Consider the following 15,558-nt stretch of genomic DNA (forward strand, 5'->3'; position numbering starts at 1 on the left):
CCACATCAGTGACATCATTTACGAATTTGACAATTAAAGAGTTAAAATACTGTAATCTTCTAAGCAATTTAGTTTTGATCAGGACTGAGGTCGTTTAACAGATTTATCCAAAAAATAAAAATAAAAAAATAATAATAATAATATATATATATGCGATGCATTTTTATAGCAGTTTAATTCAGTAGATGTTTTCATCCCGAACATAACAAAAGAGTAGTAAATGTGAACACTGCACAAGGGTTAAAAACATTCAGGCATAAGAAATTGTACCGTTTGTAACTTTAATAGCGATTTTTAATTTTAATTTCATGTGATTTAATTATTTTATTATTCAGTTACTATCTAAATTCTTTGTATTAATCAATTATTGTATCTTTTTCTTTGTGAAGTTTCATAAACTAATTTCGAGAGGAGCACGTGATATGATTGAGCACATCTGGCCACTCATCTGTAATCAGTAATAATCCAATCAGAGTGATCCTAGTCTACTATAAATGGATCATTTTCTCCCTACTGTTTCTATCTTCGTTTGGAAGAATCCCCCCTTCCACCCCATCTCCTCCTTTTCCTCCCTTTTCTAAAGGGGGAGCTCTCGAGACCTACCTGATCTCGGATCTCCTGATATGCTTATCGACCGGGGGGGAGCCCTGGGCTCAAATATCTCCGAGCTCAGGGTTCTCTCCCGGGACAGCATGCCAAACCTGCTTTATACGCCAAGCATATCTAAGTGGGAACTCTTGAAATTGTATTTATCTGTGCTTGTAGATTCAATCATTGAATGTTCATTTAATCAGTCTAAAATGATCAATTCATTCCAAATAGAGATATTCAAGTGATCTGGTGAAACTCTATCATATCACAATATATTGCAGAATAACAAAATATCACAATGTTAGATTTTTCCAGTATCGTGCAGTCCTAGTTTTGGCTTTTATTTCTGTGTGGAGAACAAGACTCATCTCTTATAGTGCTAATAGCAGGTGGAAATAACAATGAAATACAGCCAATCATCTATTAAATCTAAAATATTTTGTGTGTGTATGTATACAGATTTATAATATTATGTACAACGCAATATTTTGCAACGCATTAACACAATAATTCTGCTTATGATAAGACTTTATTGCACAGTATCCTTGTCAGATGTTCAGCACTTAGAATAGCAATAGCAATAAATTATGCATTAGTAAAGAATAATTGACATTGGGCTGTAAAATATTACAAAATAAGCCAAAACCAAGGTGGTGCTGCGGCTGTGATGCAAAGCGGAGCATCATCAAAAAGGTTGAAAACTCCTTAACAACGTGATTTTCTCCGGATCATCCATTTAATATGAGTGTTGTTTGGTCTCAGTTATCCCCAAGGTGACTAAGCATCTGCTGTCCAATCCGGTTTTCACCTGTGTCATCCTCGCGGCCTGTATGGAAATCGCTGTGGTGGCTGGATTTGCTGCCTTCCTAGGAAAATATCTCGAACAGCAGTTCAACCTTTCAACGTCCTCTGCCAATCAGCTTCTAGGTAGACCAAGCAATGTTCAAATTGCACTAAAACAGTCATAGAAGACGAGCAAGCAAGTACAAGTATCTAAAAGATGCATGTAAAACCAGTGTTTGTTTTTTAACAGGTATGACAGCAATCCCCTGTGCTTGTTTGGGTATTTTCCTGGGTGGTCTCCTGGTGAAGAAGTTGGATCTGTCTGCATTAGGGGCTATTCGTCTGGCCATGCTAGTCAATATCATCTCTACGGCCTGCTACGTCTCCTTCCTGTTCCTAGGCTGTGATACGGGCCCGGTCGCCGGGGTTACTGTTGCCTATGGCAACGAGTGAGTACAGTGCTTCAGCATAAATGCCTCATGCCAATTTATAGTGATCCACAATAAGTGCCAATAAATACAGTCACTTCAAGACTTTAAAGGCTTTTGTGTTCACAATACAAAAATAAAAATGCTGAGAGTTTGTAGCATTCATTTTTACAGAGAAGACCATGTTTAAAATTCAGCTCACTCTTATGTCTTATGTTGCATGGGTATATTTTTGGATATAGCTAAAATACATTGTATATGCAGATTTATAGATTTGGTAAGACTTTACAATAACAGTACATGAATGATGTATTAATATGTAAATTAAACATTACTTTATTATGGACTAATGATGAGTTAAGCCATGCACTAATCATGAACTAACTTAAACTACAACATTAGTCACATGAGTTCATGTGTGAATAACTGCTACCTAAATAACTTGTTAGGGCATGTTGTTAAATAATGCATTGGCTAAAGAACGATTAAGCTAAATGTAACAACATGAACTCATGAGCTGTTAATGTACAATTATGTCATGACCAAGCGGCAACCTCACACTCTCCCTCGGGAGGCCAATACGTAACTAAAACTGCAATTCATCAACTCGCCTTTGGGGGCTGGCTCCAGGAAATCCAGATGATTTCTGACTGCAATGGTAAATTGGCCCATTTTACAGCTGATAAAAACATGTTTACAGCCTGATACAAAAGATGGTTTTGGTGTATATTGCTAATATTACCCTTCATGACGACTGTGAGGGGGTGAATTTTTTTTAGAACTCATCTGTTTAGTTTATATTAAGTTATAATCCTCCCAAAGAAAAGCATGTCTAAGCAAAATGCTATCAGGCGTTTGTAGCTTCTCTGACGCTCCACCTCTTTGCCCTTATTTGGTCACCCTCGGTGGGTGCGGCGGCGCATAAACAAAATGGCATGGTTGGCCACGCCTACTTGTTGCTTCATTTGCGCTCTTCAGAAACCTATGGATGACGTCACTGATACTACGTCCACATCTTTTACAGTCTAAGGTCATGACTTTACTTGGAGGGGCACATCATCATGAACTCATCCTTATGAACTCATGAATATGTTTTAACTGTTGATGTTAATGTTGACAGAACACTTTTCTATTAGTATCGAGTGTAAACACACTAGACAGACGTGCATAAGAAGTTTATGAGTAGTTAAGAATGAGTTAATGATGATGTGAACTCATGTTAAAGTTAGCTCATGATTAGCGCATGCATTAACTCATCATTAGTTCATAATAAAGTAATGTTTAGTTTATATATCGATGTATCATCATTCATGTACTGTTATTGTCAAGTGTTCCCAATTTTTGTTTTATGGCAAAAATCCTTAGGATATTAAGTACAGATCCATGGTGTTGCATTTTGTAAAGATCCTCGTTTAAATAGTTCAAAACTTGCTATATATCAAAACTCGCTATAACCTTTAATTAGGCAACTTTAAGTGATTTTTTCAATATTTAATTTTCAAATAGTTGTATGTTGTTCTAAATGTTGTTCTGTACTAACAAATTATACATCAGCTGGATGCTTATTACCCACATTTAAGATGATGTATAAATCTTCAGATGGTGTGTTTCACTGACCCTTATGAGTGGTTCAAGGTCACAATGGTCCTTCTCTCATCTTATATTCATTGTCATGATTTAGGAGTCTGGGGTCTTGGGAGCGGACAGAGGCTGCCTGTCTGTCAGGCTGTAACTGTTACAAATCTTCTCTAAGCCCCGTCTGCGGCTCCAACGGTATCACCTACCTCTCAGCCTGCCTCGCCGGCTGCACGAGAACCGTAAGTCTCCTCCACACCCATTCATACGAACACAAGTCTTGTCGGAAAGGTCACATTTATGAGGTGAACATGTATAGAATCACAATGTTGTAAGACGTGAAAGGTGTCAAACTCTGAACTTTCTTTTAGTTCACCTTGAAATCAAACAATTATTATATTAATTTCTAATGGATGATTGTTTATTATAAACAACTGTGAGGCTTAAGTGTAATTACATTAAGGGAAAGGCACAGCTAAAGTAGTTCCAGACTGGTGTTGACTGCATTTACATATCACTTTGTCTAAGCATTTCAAAAATCCTCACAGTCTTCCACTTACAAATGTACATAATTACACAAAAATGTACAATGCTCATTTCAACATAGTATGATTTGGGACATAATTACTTTTTTTCTAATTCTATTTAGGATGTGTAGTATGCTAATTGGGAAGCAGTATTGGAAACACAAGTGTCCAGAAATGTGTTGTCAAACTTCATCAATAGCAGTAAAAAAAAGATACCAGGCATCACTAAACTTAAAGGGATAGTTCACCCCCAAAAATTCAATTTACTCACTATTTACTCACCCTTAAGTGGTGTTTATGCTTAGTTAGTTCACTCTAATACTCAACTATCACTCTTATATATCAATGAATCTCAGACACACAGGTTTTCACTGTGCTTCCTTTACTTCACATGCATGCGCATAACAATGACGTCATACACTACAAACCATACATGGTCTGTCACATCCTCCCATCCTGCTGTCTATATACATAACATATTGTAACAAGTGGTTCCGAACCTTTATGAGTTCCCATATTATGTTGAGCACAAAAGAAAATATTTTAAAGAAAGCTTAAAACCTGTAGCCATTTATTTCTATAGTAGGAACATAAAAAAATACCATGGAAGTCAGTGGTTACAGGTTTCCATCTTTCCTCAAAATACCTTCTTTTGTACAGAAGAAAGTAAGTCAAACATGTCTGGAACAAGTGAAGGCACAATAAATTATGACAAAACTTTGGGTTGAACCATTCCTTTGAGTAGTAAAATTACTCTTCTTGAAGATAATAAAGTTTTTCTTTGTGGCTTTGGTGCATTTCTCACAACACTATTCACATTTGCACAACAGTTAATGAATTTCTCTAAACAATTAGTGCAAACTGCAAAACCTAGTTGATAACCTGCAAAAGCGTGTCACTTGCTCAAAATGGAGAGCTCATTCCTCAAAAGCAAGTCTTCATGTCAATGAAAGTGTCAGTGTCATCAAGATGAAAAGTCTGACACCATTGTTTATGAACATGATAGTCAAATGGCTTTTTCATGTTTTCATTATGGCAGTTTACTCTGTAAAAGTTTTCCAATGCAAAAAAGTCAGATTTTGGTGACACTTCCTGAAAATGCTCAAGACAGCACTAGATACTATTTGCACAGCCATTTGAAAACTACAGTAAACTCAGACATCACTGCATTTAGTGAAGTATCTGAGTACAAGACACTGAACATGTATGTTTCACATTTTTACTGCATTTGCTCTTTGCAATTCTAATTTATTCACAGCATTGTGCAGAAGAATAAACACACCCTTATTTACAACAAACAAAAACCTCCTTTGGGTAGAGCACAACTATAAACAATATTGCAGTACATGTTGAAACTGAACCTACAACATACACAGGTCTGTAAATCATTCATGAAATTGTTCATTTTAGAAGACATTTTCAGGAAAAAAAAAAGATTTAAAATTTTTAATAAAATTAGCTTGACAGATTTTGACAACTAGTTCAACATTTTTGTATGTGAAGACTCAAGTAATGAAATGAGGACTATTAGTTTTATATGGAATTACTTCAGCATTCACAAGTTTAGTTCATTTTGAATGACTTGACATAAGCAAATGGTAATGTTATAAAACAGCAGAGAGTTGTATGAAAGCAATTGATGCATGTCCGAAAGCATTTGCAATTTGTTGGAAGGAATGAGAAACTGCTACTATGATGTGCACAAATGACTAATTGTTTAGAGAAATGCATTAACTGTTGTGAAAATGTAAATAGTGTTGTGAGAAATGCACCAAAGCCACTGAGAAAAAACTGTAAATGCACACATTTGCTATTAGTAAAGATGCTGCTGCTAAACACTGTTGAGAGACATGCAGACTCAGCTAAATCACAACGTCCATATTTCTCTCTCTCTTTCACATGGATGATGTTTTACTGTTGTGAGGGCGGGGCAAACCTGTCAATCACATGAGATCGACCAATAGTAAATCACAACAGACCCAGCGCTTCATTATGTCCTTAACTGACACAGTCCCACCCTATTTTTGTCTGGTGTAGATATATATCACTACATGGGCACCTATAGATGCAGCACCTATAAAAAATACTTCAACTAACGCTATCATAGTGAGCATTGATGTACAAAATACAGTTGTATTGTACAATTACGATACACACATACAAACAGAGTGATGTACTCTGAAATACATACGTGTAAAATAATCAAACTTATACTAATCGATCTTCAGTTGTCAAAAAATATTTGTAACAAATTGAGAAAATGTCTTGTTTACAATATTTTCAACTAAAGTGTTGGAGAGGTTTATTTTAACTAGGAGTGAGCGAGCTATCTTGAGGCCACAAGAAACCAAGTTTGCTCCCTAGTTGTCTTGTGGATGAAATATAGAGCAAAAGAGACAGACAGATTTATTTAGAGTTGTATTTTGAAACTTTAATGTATATGAAAACATAAACAGATGGGTTTATTGACATCTTTTGCCGAAGAAAAATCACATTAAGAGCTGAGTGATATGACATGATGCATAAATGTGCATTGGACATTTATACTCAGCAAATTTCACATTATACACATTAAACTAACAGACCTTATGCCTATTTGGAGGGTGCTGAATACATTTATAGTCTGTATCCCATATTTTATTTTCTGACACACTTTGAACAGATGAGATGCATGACTGCCTTTTTCTCAGAATGCTCAGTTAGCCTTCCAAGACCCACATACATAGTATGATTAGTCATGGGTGTTGCTAGACATAAAGCTCCACTGGGACACGAACAAACTTCCTCCTAAATACCTATACTGAATAGTATCAATTAAAATTATAATATAAATAAATAAAAGTATTATTATTATTTAAGTATTATTATTATTATAGAATTATTATTCTAAATAAATAACAGAAATCAATCCAATGTAAAGACACAACTGGAGTTCATTCATTTACTCATTTTCATCCGCTTATCTGGGGCCGGGTCGCATGGGCAGCAGTCTAAGGAGAGAAAGCCAGACTTCCTTCTTCCCAGACACTTCCTCCAGCTCCTCTGGGGGAATCCCGAGGTATTCCCAGGCCAGCCGAGAGACATAGTCCCTCCAGCGTATTCTGGGTCTTCCCCGAGGCCTCCTCCCGATGATACAAGCCTAGAACACCTTCCTAGGTATGCTTCCAGGAGGCATTCGAAACAGATGCCCGAGCCAACTCAGCTGACTTCTCTCAATGTGGGGGAGCAGCGGCTCTACTCCAAGCTCCTCCCGGGTGACAGAGCTTCTCCGTCATCTATAAGGGAGCACCCTGCCACCCTGCGAATGAAACTCATTTTGGCCGCTTGTATCCGAGATCTTGTCCTTTCAGTCATGACCCAAAGCTCATGACCATAGGCTGTTATGCCGGTTTCACTATGTATGAGCGGTGCATATTTTTTCGGCATGCATGTTAAACTACCAGGATTCACACTGTAAACAGGAGCAATGTGTGAGGCGCACGGGAATGGTTTTCTGTGCCTATTTGTACGTTTGTTTTCAATTAAACTACATTGCTTTCACAAGCGTTGATTCGGTTGTACATAGAGAATAACGTCTTTATTCTGGGATTACCACTCTTAATACACTTACATGTAAAGTAAACTGTATCTAAACGCATTTACTGCCACAAGTGCCGCAGTAAAGGGGGTCTAGTGATGCCCCTGGTGAGTCTTCTCCTTCTAGTCCACTCCAATCTGCAAAAAACAAAGACATCACCAACAGAACCCTACCTGCTGGATGAGCTCCAGCAATGCTCAAGCTGTTCTTCAGCAATTTTCAGATACATTTTCAACAATGCTCTTGTGAGTCTCTTTCTTCTGTCTGTTGTGGTTCCATTACCTACAATTTAAATTATTGCAACAGAGAAAACATCTATCTAACAATCTATGCCCACCTCCACCCCCTTCCTCTTGGAAGGACATCCATCTATGCACCCATGAAGGATATTCCTGATCATCAGTTTCCATTGCTGAGGTGTGTGATTCCTAATTTTCTCCACATGCTGCACTCCAGTTTGTAAAAGACAAAGACAGGACTAACAGAGCTCTATATGCCTGCTGCGCTCCAGCAATGCACAAGCTGCTTCCCTTCAGTGGGACCTATGACATGTGTCTACCGATACTTTGGGAGTTCGCTAAATCACCAATCACTCTGAAGACTAAGAAAACAGGCCAATGAATACCTATGAGTTGGCAGAACTCAACTTTGCAGGTGCTAGTGATTAATCATTAGTAGAGTATATAACCAGCGCACATGCAGCTAGCGGTTAGATTTTTCACTTCAGAGCCTAATGGGAGTACGGAGAGAAACTTCAGCTAAGCTGTCTTCCAGAAAGAAAGCAGTGCACTCTCACTTGATGACACTGAGGACCAGATGTCCATAGCTGCATCAAAGGGTGGGCTTACATGTTCTGAAGGTAGTCCAGACCCACTCCCGCCCTGTGGGGGTTGTGAGTGAGGTCTCAGACCTGGAATCAGACATGTTGGCCACACTTTCCTGGGCTGCTTTGGTGGTGGGACTGGAGATGGCTTGTCCCCCAGTTCCACCACCAGACCGACTAGACAAGTTTTATGTGGGGGAAAAGAAGAGTGTCAAACCCTCCAATCCCCCATCGTCTTCTTCCCGGAGCCATGGAGGGCACCTTCTGCCAGGTCCTCATGCACTCCCACCTTACCCACCCTACAAAGCGATTCCCCAGGTGGAGTGTGCTACTTTGGTCAATCTTTGCCCACAAGGCGCCGCCACCTGGAGGGGCCAGCCTAGACTCAAGGCATGTAGATTATCTGAGTCTCTCATGGCCAAAGACTACACTGCTGCGGGCCAGGCTACCTCTTCAGCGGAACCAAGATCTGCTGCAATCCGTAGCTCGCTTTACTGGCTAAGCGGCAACGCCGAGGCCTCCGCAAGCTGGAGGCGCCCCCCGCCTCATAGCGCTGTTAATTTTGGGAAGAGGACCACAAAGCTTCCCTGAGATGGACCATCCGGCGAGAAGGGGAGCTGCTCTTTTCCTGATGGAGGGCCGGGGGCCAACATCAACAACAAAAAACATCTCACTGCTGGCCTCCGGGGCGGCAGTAACCACATTTTCAATAAAAGAGCAGTTTTCTCTCTCTGGATGTGCAGGCCTTGAGCTCTGCCAGCCTGGCTAGTGCTGCAATTGAGCCCGTACAGCCCGTACTTCATTGTACCCAAAAAGAACGGTGGGTTAAGACTAATCCTAGATCTGCGTATGTTGAAATGCTATCTGCGCAAACTGCTGTTGAAGATGCCTATGCAGAAATGCATACTCCAATGCATCTGTCCTTGGGATTGTTTTGCAGCTATAGACCTGACAAACGCATACATCAATATTTTATTGAGTCAGTGGATAAAATAGCTCAAAGTTTACAGCTCAACAACCTTATTTACAAATAAACAATGCTAGTGTTACAGCTTTGGTGTTAAATCCAATAAATAGATGTCGAAAAAGTAATTATGTCTCTTAAATCTCCGAAGCTAAAGATTTTTAGGGTATAGACACACTTTTATTGAAACAAATTTGTTCCTCGATTATTAAGGGGCATTGTTTCTTGACTTAAAGAAAGCATTTGGCACCATAAATCACGAGATTCTGTTGTGTAAATTATCAAATTTAAATTTTTCCACAAAGTTTTTAAATCGAATTTAAGTTGGTAATAGTAATAGCGTGGCTAAATCAGTATAGTCTAAAATTAAATATTTCGAAAACAGCTTGTATGTACTTCTCTAAAGGACATGGTGTTGATACAAAACAGGATGTTGTTATCTGAGGAGAAAAAGTTCAGGTTTTAAATACCTATGGGTTTATCTGGACTACTGTCTTGGGTTAAAAACACACATAAAAAAGTATGTAACAAGGTAAAATTGAATATTGTTCATTTAATGTTTATTAGAATTCTTTATCAAATAAGGCTCCAAAAATGTATTTAAATTCTATGATCCTCTCATATCAATTAGTGTCTGATAAGTCTAACACAAAATGTACATTCAAGAGTTCCCACTTAGATATGCTTGGCGTATAAAGCAGGTTTGGCATGCTGTCCCGGGAGAGAACCCTGAGCTCTGAGATATTTGAGCCCAGGGCTCCCGCCCGGTCGATAAGCATATCAGGAGATCCGAGATCAGGTAGGTCTCGAGAGCTCCCCCTTTAGAAAAGGGAGGAAAAGGAGGAGATGGGGTGGAAGGGGGGATTCTTCCAAACGAAGATAGAAACAGTAGGGAGAAAATGATCCATTTATAGTAGACTAGGATCACTCTGATTGGATTATTACTGATTACAGATGAGTGGCCAGATGTGCTCAATCATATCACGTGCTCCTCTCGAAATTAGTTTATGAAACTTCACGTTTTAAAACCTCTGGAATTATTATATAAACAAGCACTTAAAATTGTAGATAAAAAAACATCATTTTCATCATTGTACTATTTAAAAAACCCATAGACTGTTTAATTGAGGAAACATCTCTAAGTTTAAAAGGTTTTGTAGCTTACAGGATTATGCATGGTTTAGCTCATCCCCCTCTATCTGACTTTTAAAAATTTAAATCTGTAGAAAATAGAGTAACTAGGCGTGTAGCTAGAGCTGACCGCATTGTTCCACTTAGAAAAACATCTTTTGTTCAAGCTTGTTTTTCTTTTAAAACATCAAAATATTGGAATTTAATACCACAATCTATTAGAGAATGTGTATCTTTTTATGTCATTTAAGTATAATTTTAAGAAATGGCTTCTTAATAATCAACATCGTGAACACTGGGCTTTTGGTATTGTTGTTGTGGTGGTTGTTTTTTATTGTTGTTGTTCATTTGAGTATTGTTTTTACTTTGAATTTGTATTTTTATTGGTATGGCCTTTAACATCTGGCAAAGGGACCACCAATGAAAACTAGTCTTTGGGCTAATTTGAGAACATTTACAGACTTGAGGAAGGTTGATTAATAAATACTGTCCCTTATTTTGAAATAAATAACATAATAAAATAATTGATTATGCACAGGGACATGGTGCTCTGGCACCTCGACCAGTTGGGGCTTCAGGTCAACCAAGAGAAGAGCAAGCTCTCCTATGCAGAGCCCCAGCAAGCCCTCCAAGCCCCCCATCCCCTTCTTCCCGTAGGTGCACAGTGAGCTCACGCCACCATGGAGGGCACCTTTTTCTGTCCGATCCTCATGTGCTCCCACCTTTACCCCCCTTGATGGCGGAGCAGCCAGGGGGTATGAAGCGATTGCCCATGTAGAGTGTGCTCTAATCTTTTCAATCTCAGGAACAAAGTTGTCCCACTGACATTTTTTCAGAGGCTCCTGGGGCATATGGCATCCACAGCTGCTTTTACCATGCTCGGATTGCTTCATATGAGACCACTTCAGGGCTGGCTTTACGATTGGGTTCCCTCAGTTCTTGGACAGACCTTACCTTTCTATGGGCCGGGGTGCCCTTAGAACAAGTGTCCAGGCATGTTGTCATCTTGACCGATGCTACCAGCATGGGCTAGGGGGCTGTGTGCAACAAGCATGCAGCTGCGGGTTCATGGACAGGACCCCGACAGCATTGGTATATCAATTGCCTGGCGCTGTTGGCAGTGGTTCTCACTCTCCACCGATTTTTACCAGTACAAGAGCAGAAATGTGCTGGTCAGGACGGACAGCATGACGATAGTGGTGTATATCAACCATATGGCTGGTAAACGCTCAGCTGCATGTCTCAGCTCGCTCACTGTCTGCTCCTTTGGATTGATACATGGTTGAAATCACTACCTGCCATTCACATCCCGGGTTAGCTCAACTGTGGCGTCACTTAGGCCCTCTACAAGGCATGCCTACGCCCTGAAGTGGAGTCTATGCATTAAGTGATGTACTTCTCGCCAAGAAGATCCCTGGATTTGCCAGATTAATGTTGTGTTATCTTTCCTTCAGGATAAGCTGATGCGTAGGCTGCCACCCTCCACACTGAAGGTCTATGTTGCAGCCCTCTCCACTCACATGATGTGGTGGATGGCAGCACGCTCTGGAAGCATAACCTAATCATCTAGTTCCTCAGAGGTGCGAGGCAATTAAATCCATCCCGCCCCCCTCTCGTGCCCTCTTGGGATCTCTCTGTGGTCCTAGCGGGTCTGCAGATATATCTCTTTGAGCCGCCTCAACTCAGACAGCTCTGCTGGTTGCGTTGACATCGATCAAGGGGGTAGGGGATCTGGAGGCATTTTCGATTAGCAAATCATGCCTGGAATTCGGGCCGTCCTACTCTCATGTTATTCTGTGCAGCTCTTTATCTGTTATGTGGTTGGCAGAAGGAAAGTGCCGTATTAAAACAGAGATTGGCCCATTGGATAATTGATGCCATCGCCCTCACCTATCAGTGCCAAAGCGAGCCATGTCCCCATGGAGTGAGAGCGCAACAAGAAGTGTTGCCCCCTCTTGGGCGTTAACACGTGGTGCCTATCTTACAGATTTTTGTAGAGCTGCAGGCTGGGCGACACCTAACACATTCATGAGATATTATAATCTTTGGGTGAAGCCCGTTTCCTCCCAATTGCTGGGTAACCCCAGCCAATTGGGAGGAAACGGAGCTTGGTGTCAAATAAGCTTGCTGCACCATGCTCCATTACACAGAGCTCCTTGCACTTAATGTGCTTAGCAATTTCCCCATCCGGCGAACCATAGAGAATTTCTCCAAGGCCCCAAGTACGTAACTCAGCCGGGTTCCTGGCCCAGTACGATGTCTGGTATGCCTGCTTAGTCTACCCATGTGCTGGGGATCAGTGCCAGCTATGCGTGATCCCTATTGGCAATCCCATACGTGTCATTCAGCCATAGAGTGTTCCCCCTTCTCAGACCATCTTTGAAATTCTTCTCGGGCAGTATGCTCGAGCATTCTGTCTGAATGGGGAAACATCAAATTCTTCAAAACTGTTGGCCAAGTTTACGATTACATTAAATATTTAAAAATCACCAATAAAATTACAACAACTGTCTTATAAATTTCATTTCTAAACATTTGAATCAAACAAAATCTGCATATTTTCAGGTTTCCCGAGCTAATGCGCATACGCACTCAAAAGAAACGGGATAATGACCCCAACCGCATTTAAGGCTGTTCTACACATTATCATCCTCTGAAAAATGCTTCGCCTAATCGCGCTGCTCTTCTGAATCCACAACTTGGTCTGGATAGTAAATCTCCTCTAGAAATGACGGCGACTCTTTGTGGGCTCCTTGTGTAGTTGCTGTCATGTGAGGTGCGTTTGACAGGACTGGTTGTACCTCGCGTTCGTTTCATACATTTTACAAAACCAGAAAACTTTTGTTATCAAGCGCACTTGCTTCATTTAAATGCACAGATGTAAAGCATTATGTGGATATATTTCTTATGTCTGTGAAGCAAGTATTCGCTGAGATTCCACTGTGTTTGTTGTCCACCAAACTATCGTAAAAAGCACACGTCTGATCCGAGCTTCCCCTAGAGAAACGTAAGTCTATAGCAATCAATTATTGGCTCTTGTGCTAGTAGGTGGGGCTTCATTTGCCATATTGACCGTTACACTTTTCCCCATTCAAAACTATACGAGTGACACGTCTTGTGTATTCTATAGTCTTTGTCATAGCCTCATATGTAGCACTCGCCCTCGATTGGTAGACACATGACATAGTTCCCACTGAAGGGAAACGTACCAGTTACAAAGGTAACCCACATTCCCCGAAGATGGGAACGGATTTGTGTGGTCTCCAGCTGATAGCTGAGTGTTTGGCTCTTCAACGGCAAAAGTCTAGTTGCTCACTCTGCGTGTGCTGGTTATATAGTCTACTAATGATTAATCACCAGGACCTGCGGGCCTTAGCTCTGCTACACTCATAGGCATTCATTGGCCCATTTTCGAACTCCTAAAGTGTCGATAGACACAAGTCTTCTTTCCCATCTTTGGGGAACATGGGTTATGTGTTCTTCAGATAAATCTCCACCGATGCTCTAGTGAGCTTCCTTCTTTTGCATGTTGTGTGTCCATAACCTGAAAAAGAAACACCTGCCACAGCAAAGACATCTAGCTATCTGAGCCAACCTTCCTCTTGGAAGGAGATCTATTTATCCATTCATCCATTCATCCAGGAAATACCTAACCTGAGCATAAGTTTACAATCACTGCTGAGGTGTGATTCCAATTTCTCCACATGCCCCAGCTTAATCTGCAGAAGACAAAAATAAGACTAACAAAGCTCTACTTGCTGGCTAATCTCTATCAATAAACAAAGTTTTTTCCATTGCTCTTTAGATAAATCTCCACTGATGCTCTTGTGCATCTCCTTCTTCTGCCTGTTGTGAGTCAATTACTTGAAAAAGAAATACCTGCCACAAACCAGACCTCTAGCTAACAATCTAATCCACATGCAGCACTCCAGTCTGTAAAAGACAAAGACAGGACCACCAGAGCTCTACATTCTTGCTGAGCTCCAGCGATGCACAAGCTGTTCTCCAGTGTTCTTCAGATAAATCTCCACCAATGCTCTTGTGAGTTTCCTTCTTTTGCATGTTGTGTGTCCATTATCTGAAAAAGAAACACCTGCCACAGACAAAACATCTAACTATCTAAGCCCACCACCACCTCTTGGAAGGACATCTGTCGTCGGTAGGTGATTCCTGACCATCAGTTTCTTATCATTCCTGAGGTGTGATTCCCTAGTTTCTCCACTCAACTCTGTAAATGACAAAGACAACATCAATAGAATTCTACCAGCTTGTTCAATACTATCTATTTATCTGTCTTTCTGTCTGTCTGAAAAAAATACCCAACCACCATTTAGTATGTAAAAATTAAAATATATAATTTTAAATGTATCGTACTTGTCATTACTGCAATGTCTTACCCTGTTTCTCCACATGCTCCATGCCAATCTGCCAAAGAGAAAGATATCAAGTCTTTGATTAATCTCAATACATTTCTCTGGAAACTAACTCCATTATTTAGTCTGTTCAAGCAGTTCTACCTGTTTGCTGAGCTCCAGGTCTTCAAGTATATCTCCACCATTCCTCTTGGGAGTCTCCTTCTTCTGCTCCACTCCAACCTGCAAAAGACAAAGACGGCACTAACAGAGCCCTCCCTGCTCTGTTTCAGATAAATGTCCATCAATGATTCTGTGAGCCTCCCTCTTCTGCCTGCTCTCTCTCTCATTACCTGAAAAAGAAAAACCTGACACAGACAAGGCCTATCTAACTATCTATATCAATCACCACCCGCTTTATCTTGGAAGGAGTTTTTAAAATAAATTCCTGACCATCAATTTCCAGTCATTGCTGAGGTGTGTGATTCCCTTTTACTCCATGTGGTCCATTCCAATCTGCAAAATACAATAGAAAGATATCAAGTAATTCATTCATTTTAATACCATTCTTTGGAGGTTTCATCTACCATTGTCTACAGTCTGGTTCAGTTCTAACACAAACAAATAATATTTCACAGGTACAAATAAATACTCCACAAGATGACAATCTATAAACTTAGAATAGATAAATGTGTTACAATAATTAGTAAAACTGAAATAACATAACAATAAAAAGCTACAAATGTTGAACAGGCCGACAGCGTAAATTACAAATAAATAATACAACAGCCAGACAATCTATCTGAC

At 40.1% G+C, this 15,558-nt stretch overlaps 1 protein-coding gene across 1 annotated transcript in view; it reads left to right on the forward strand.

Annotated features, from left to right (window-relative positions):
• The window catches only part of slco3a1b (solute carrier organic anion transporter family member 3A1b), a 43,758-nt gene that overhangs the window by 19,414 nt on the left and 8,786 nt on the right, over positions 1–15,558 (forward strand). Inside the window, exons 5-7 of the mRNA XM_056462098.1 lie at positions 1,354–1,518; positions 1,625–1,823; positions 3,484–3,619. Coding sequence (XP_056318073.1) covers positions 1,354–1,518; positions 1,625–1,823; positions 3,484–3,619 — 500 coding nt within the window. The remainder of the gene's footprint in view (positions 1–1,353; positions 1,519–1,624; positions 1,824–3,483; positions 3,620–15,558) is intronic.

This window comes from Danio aesculapii, chromosome 7 (assembly GCF_903798145.1).
Source record: "Danio aesculapii chromosome 7, fDanAes4.1, whole genome shotgun sequence".
NCBI classification, from domain to species: domain Eukaryota; kingdom Metazoa; phylum Chordata; class Actinopteri; order Cypriniformes; family Danionidae; genus Danio; species Danio aesculapii.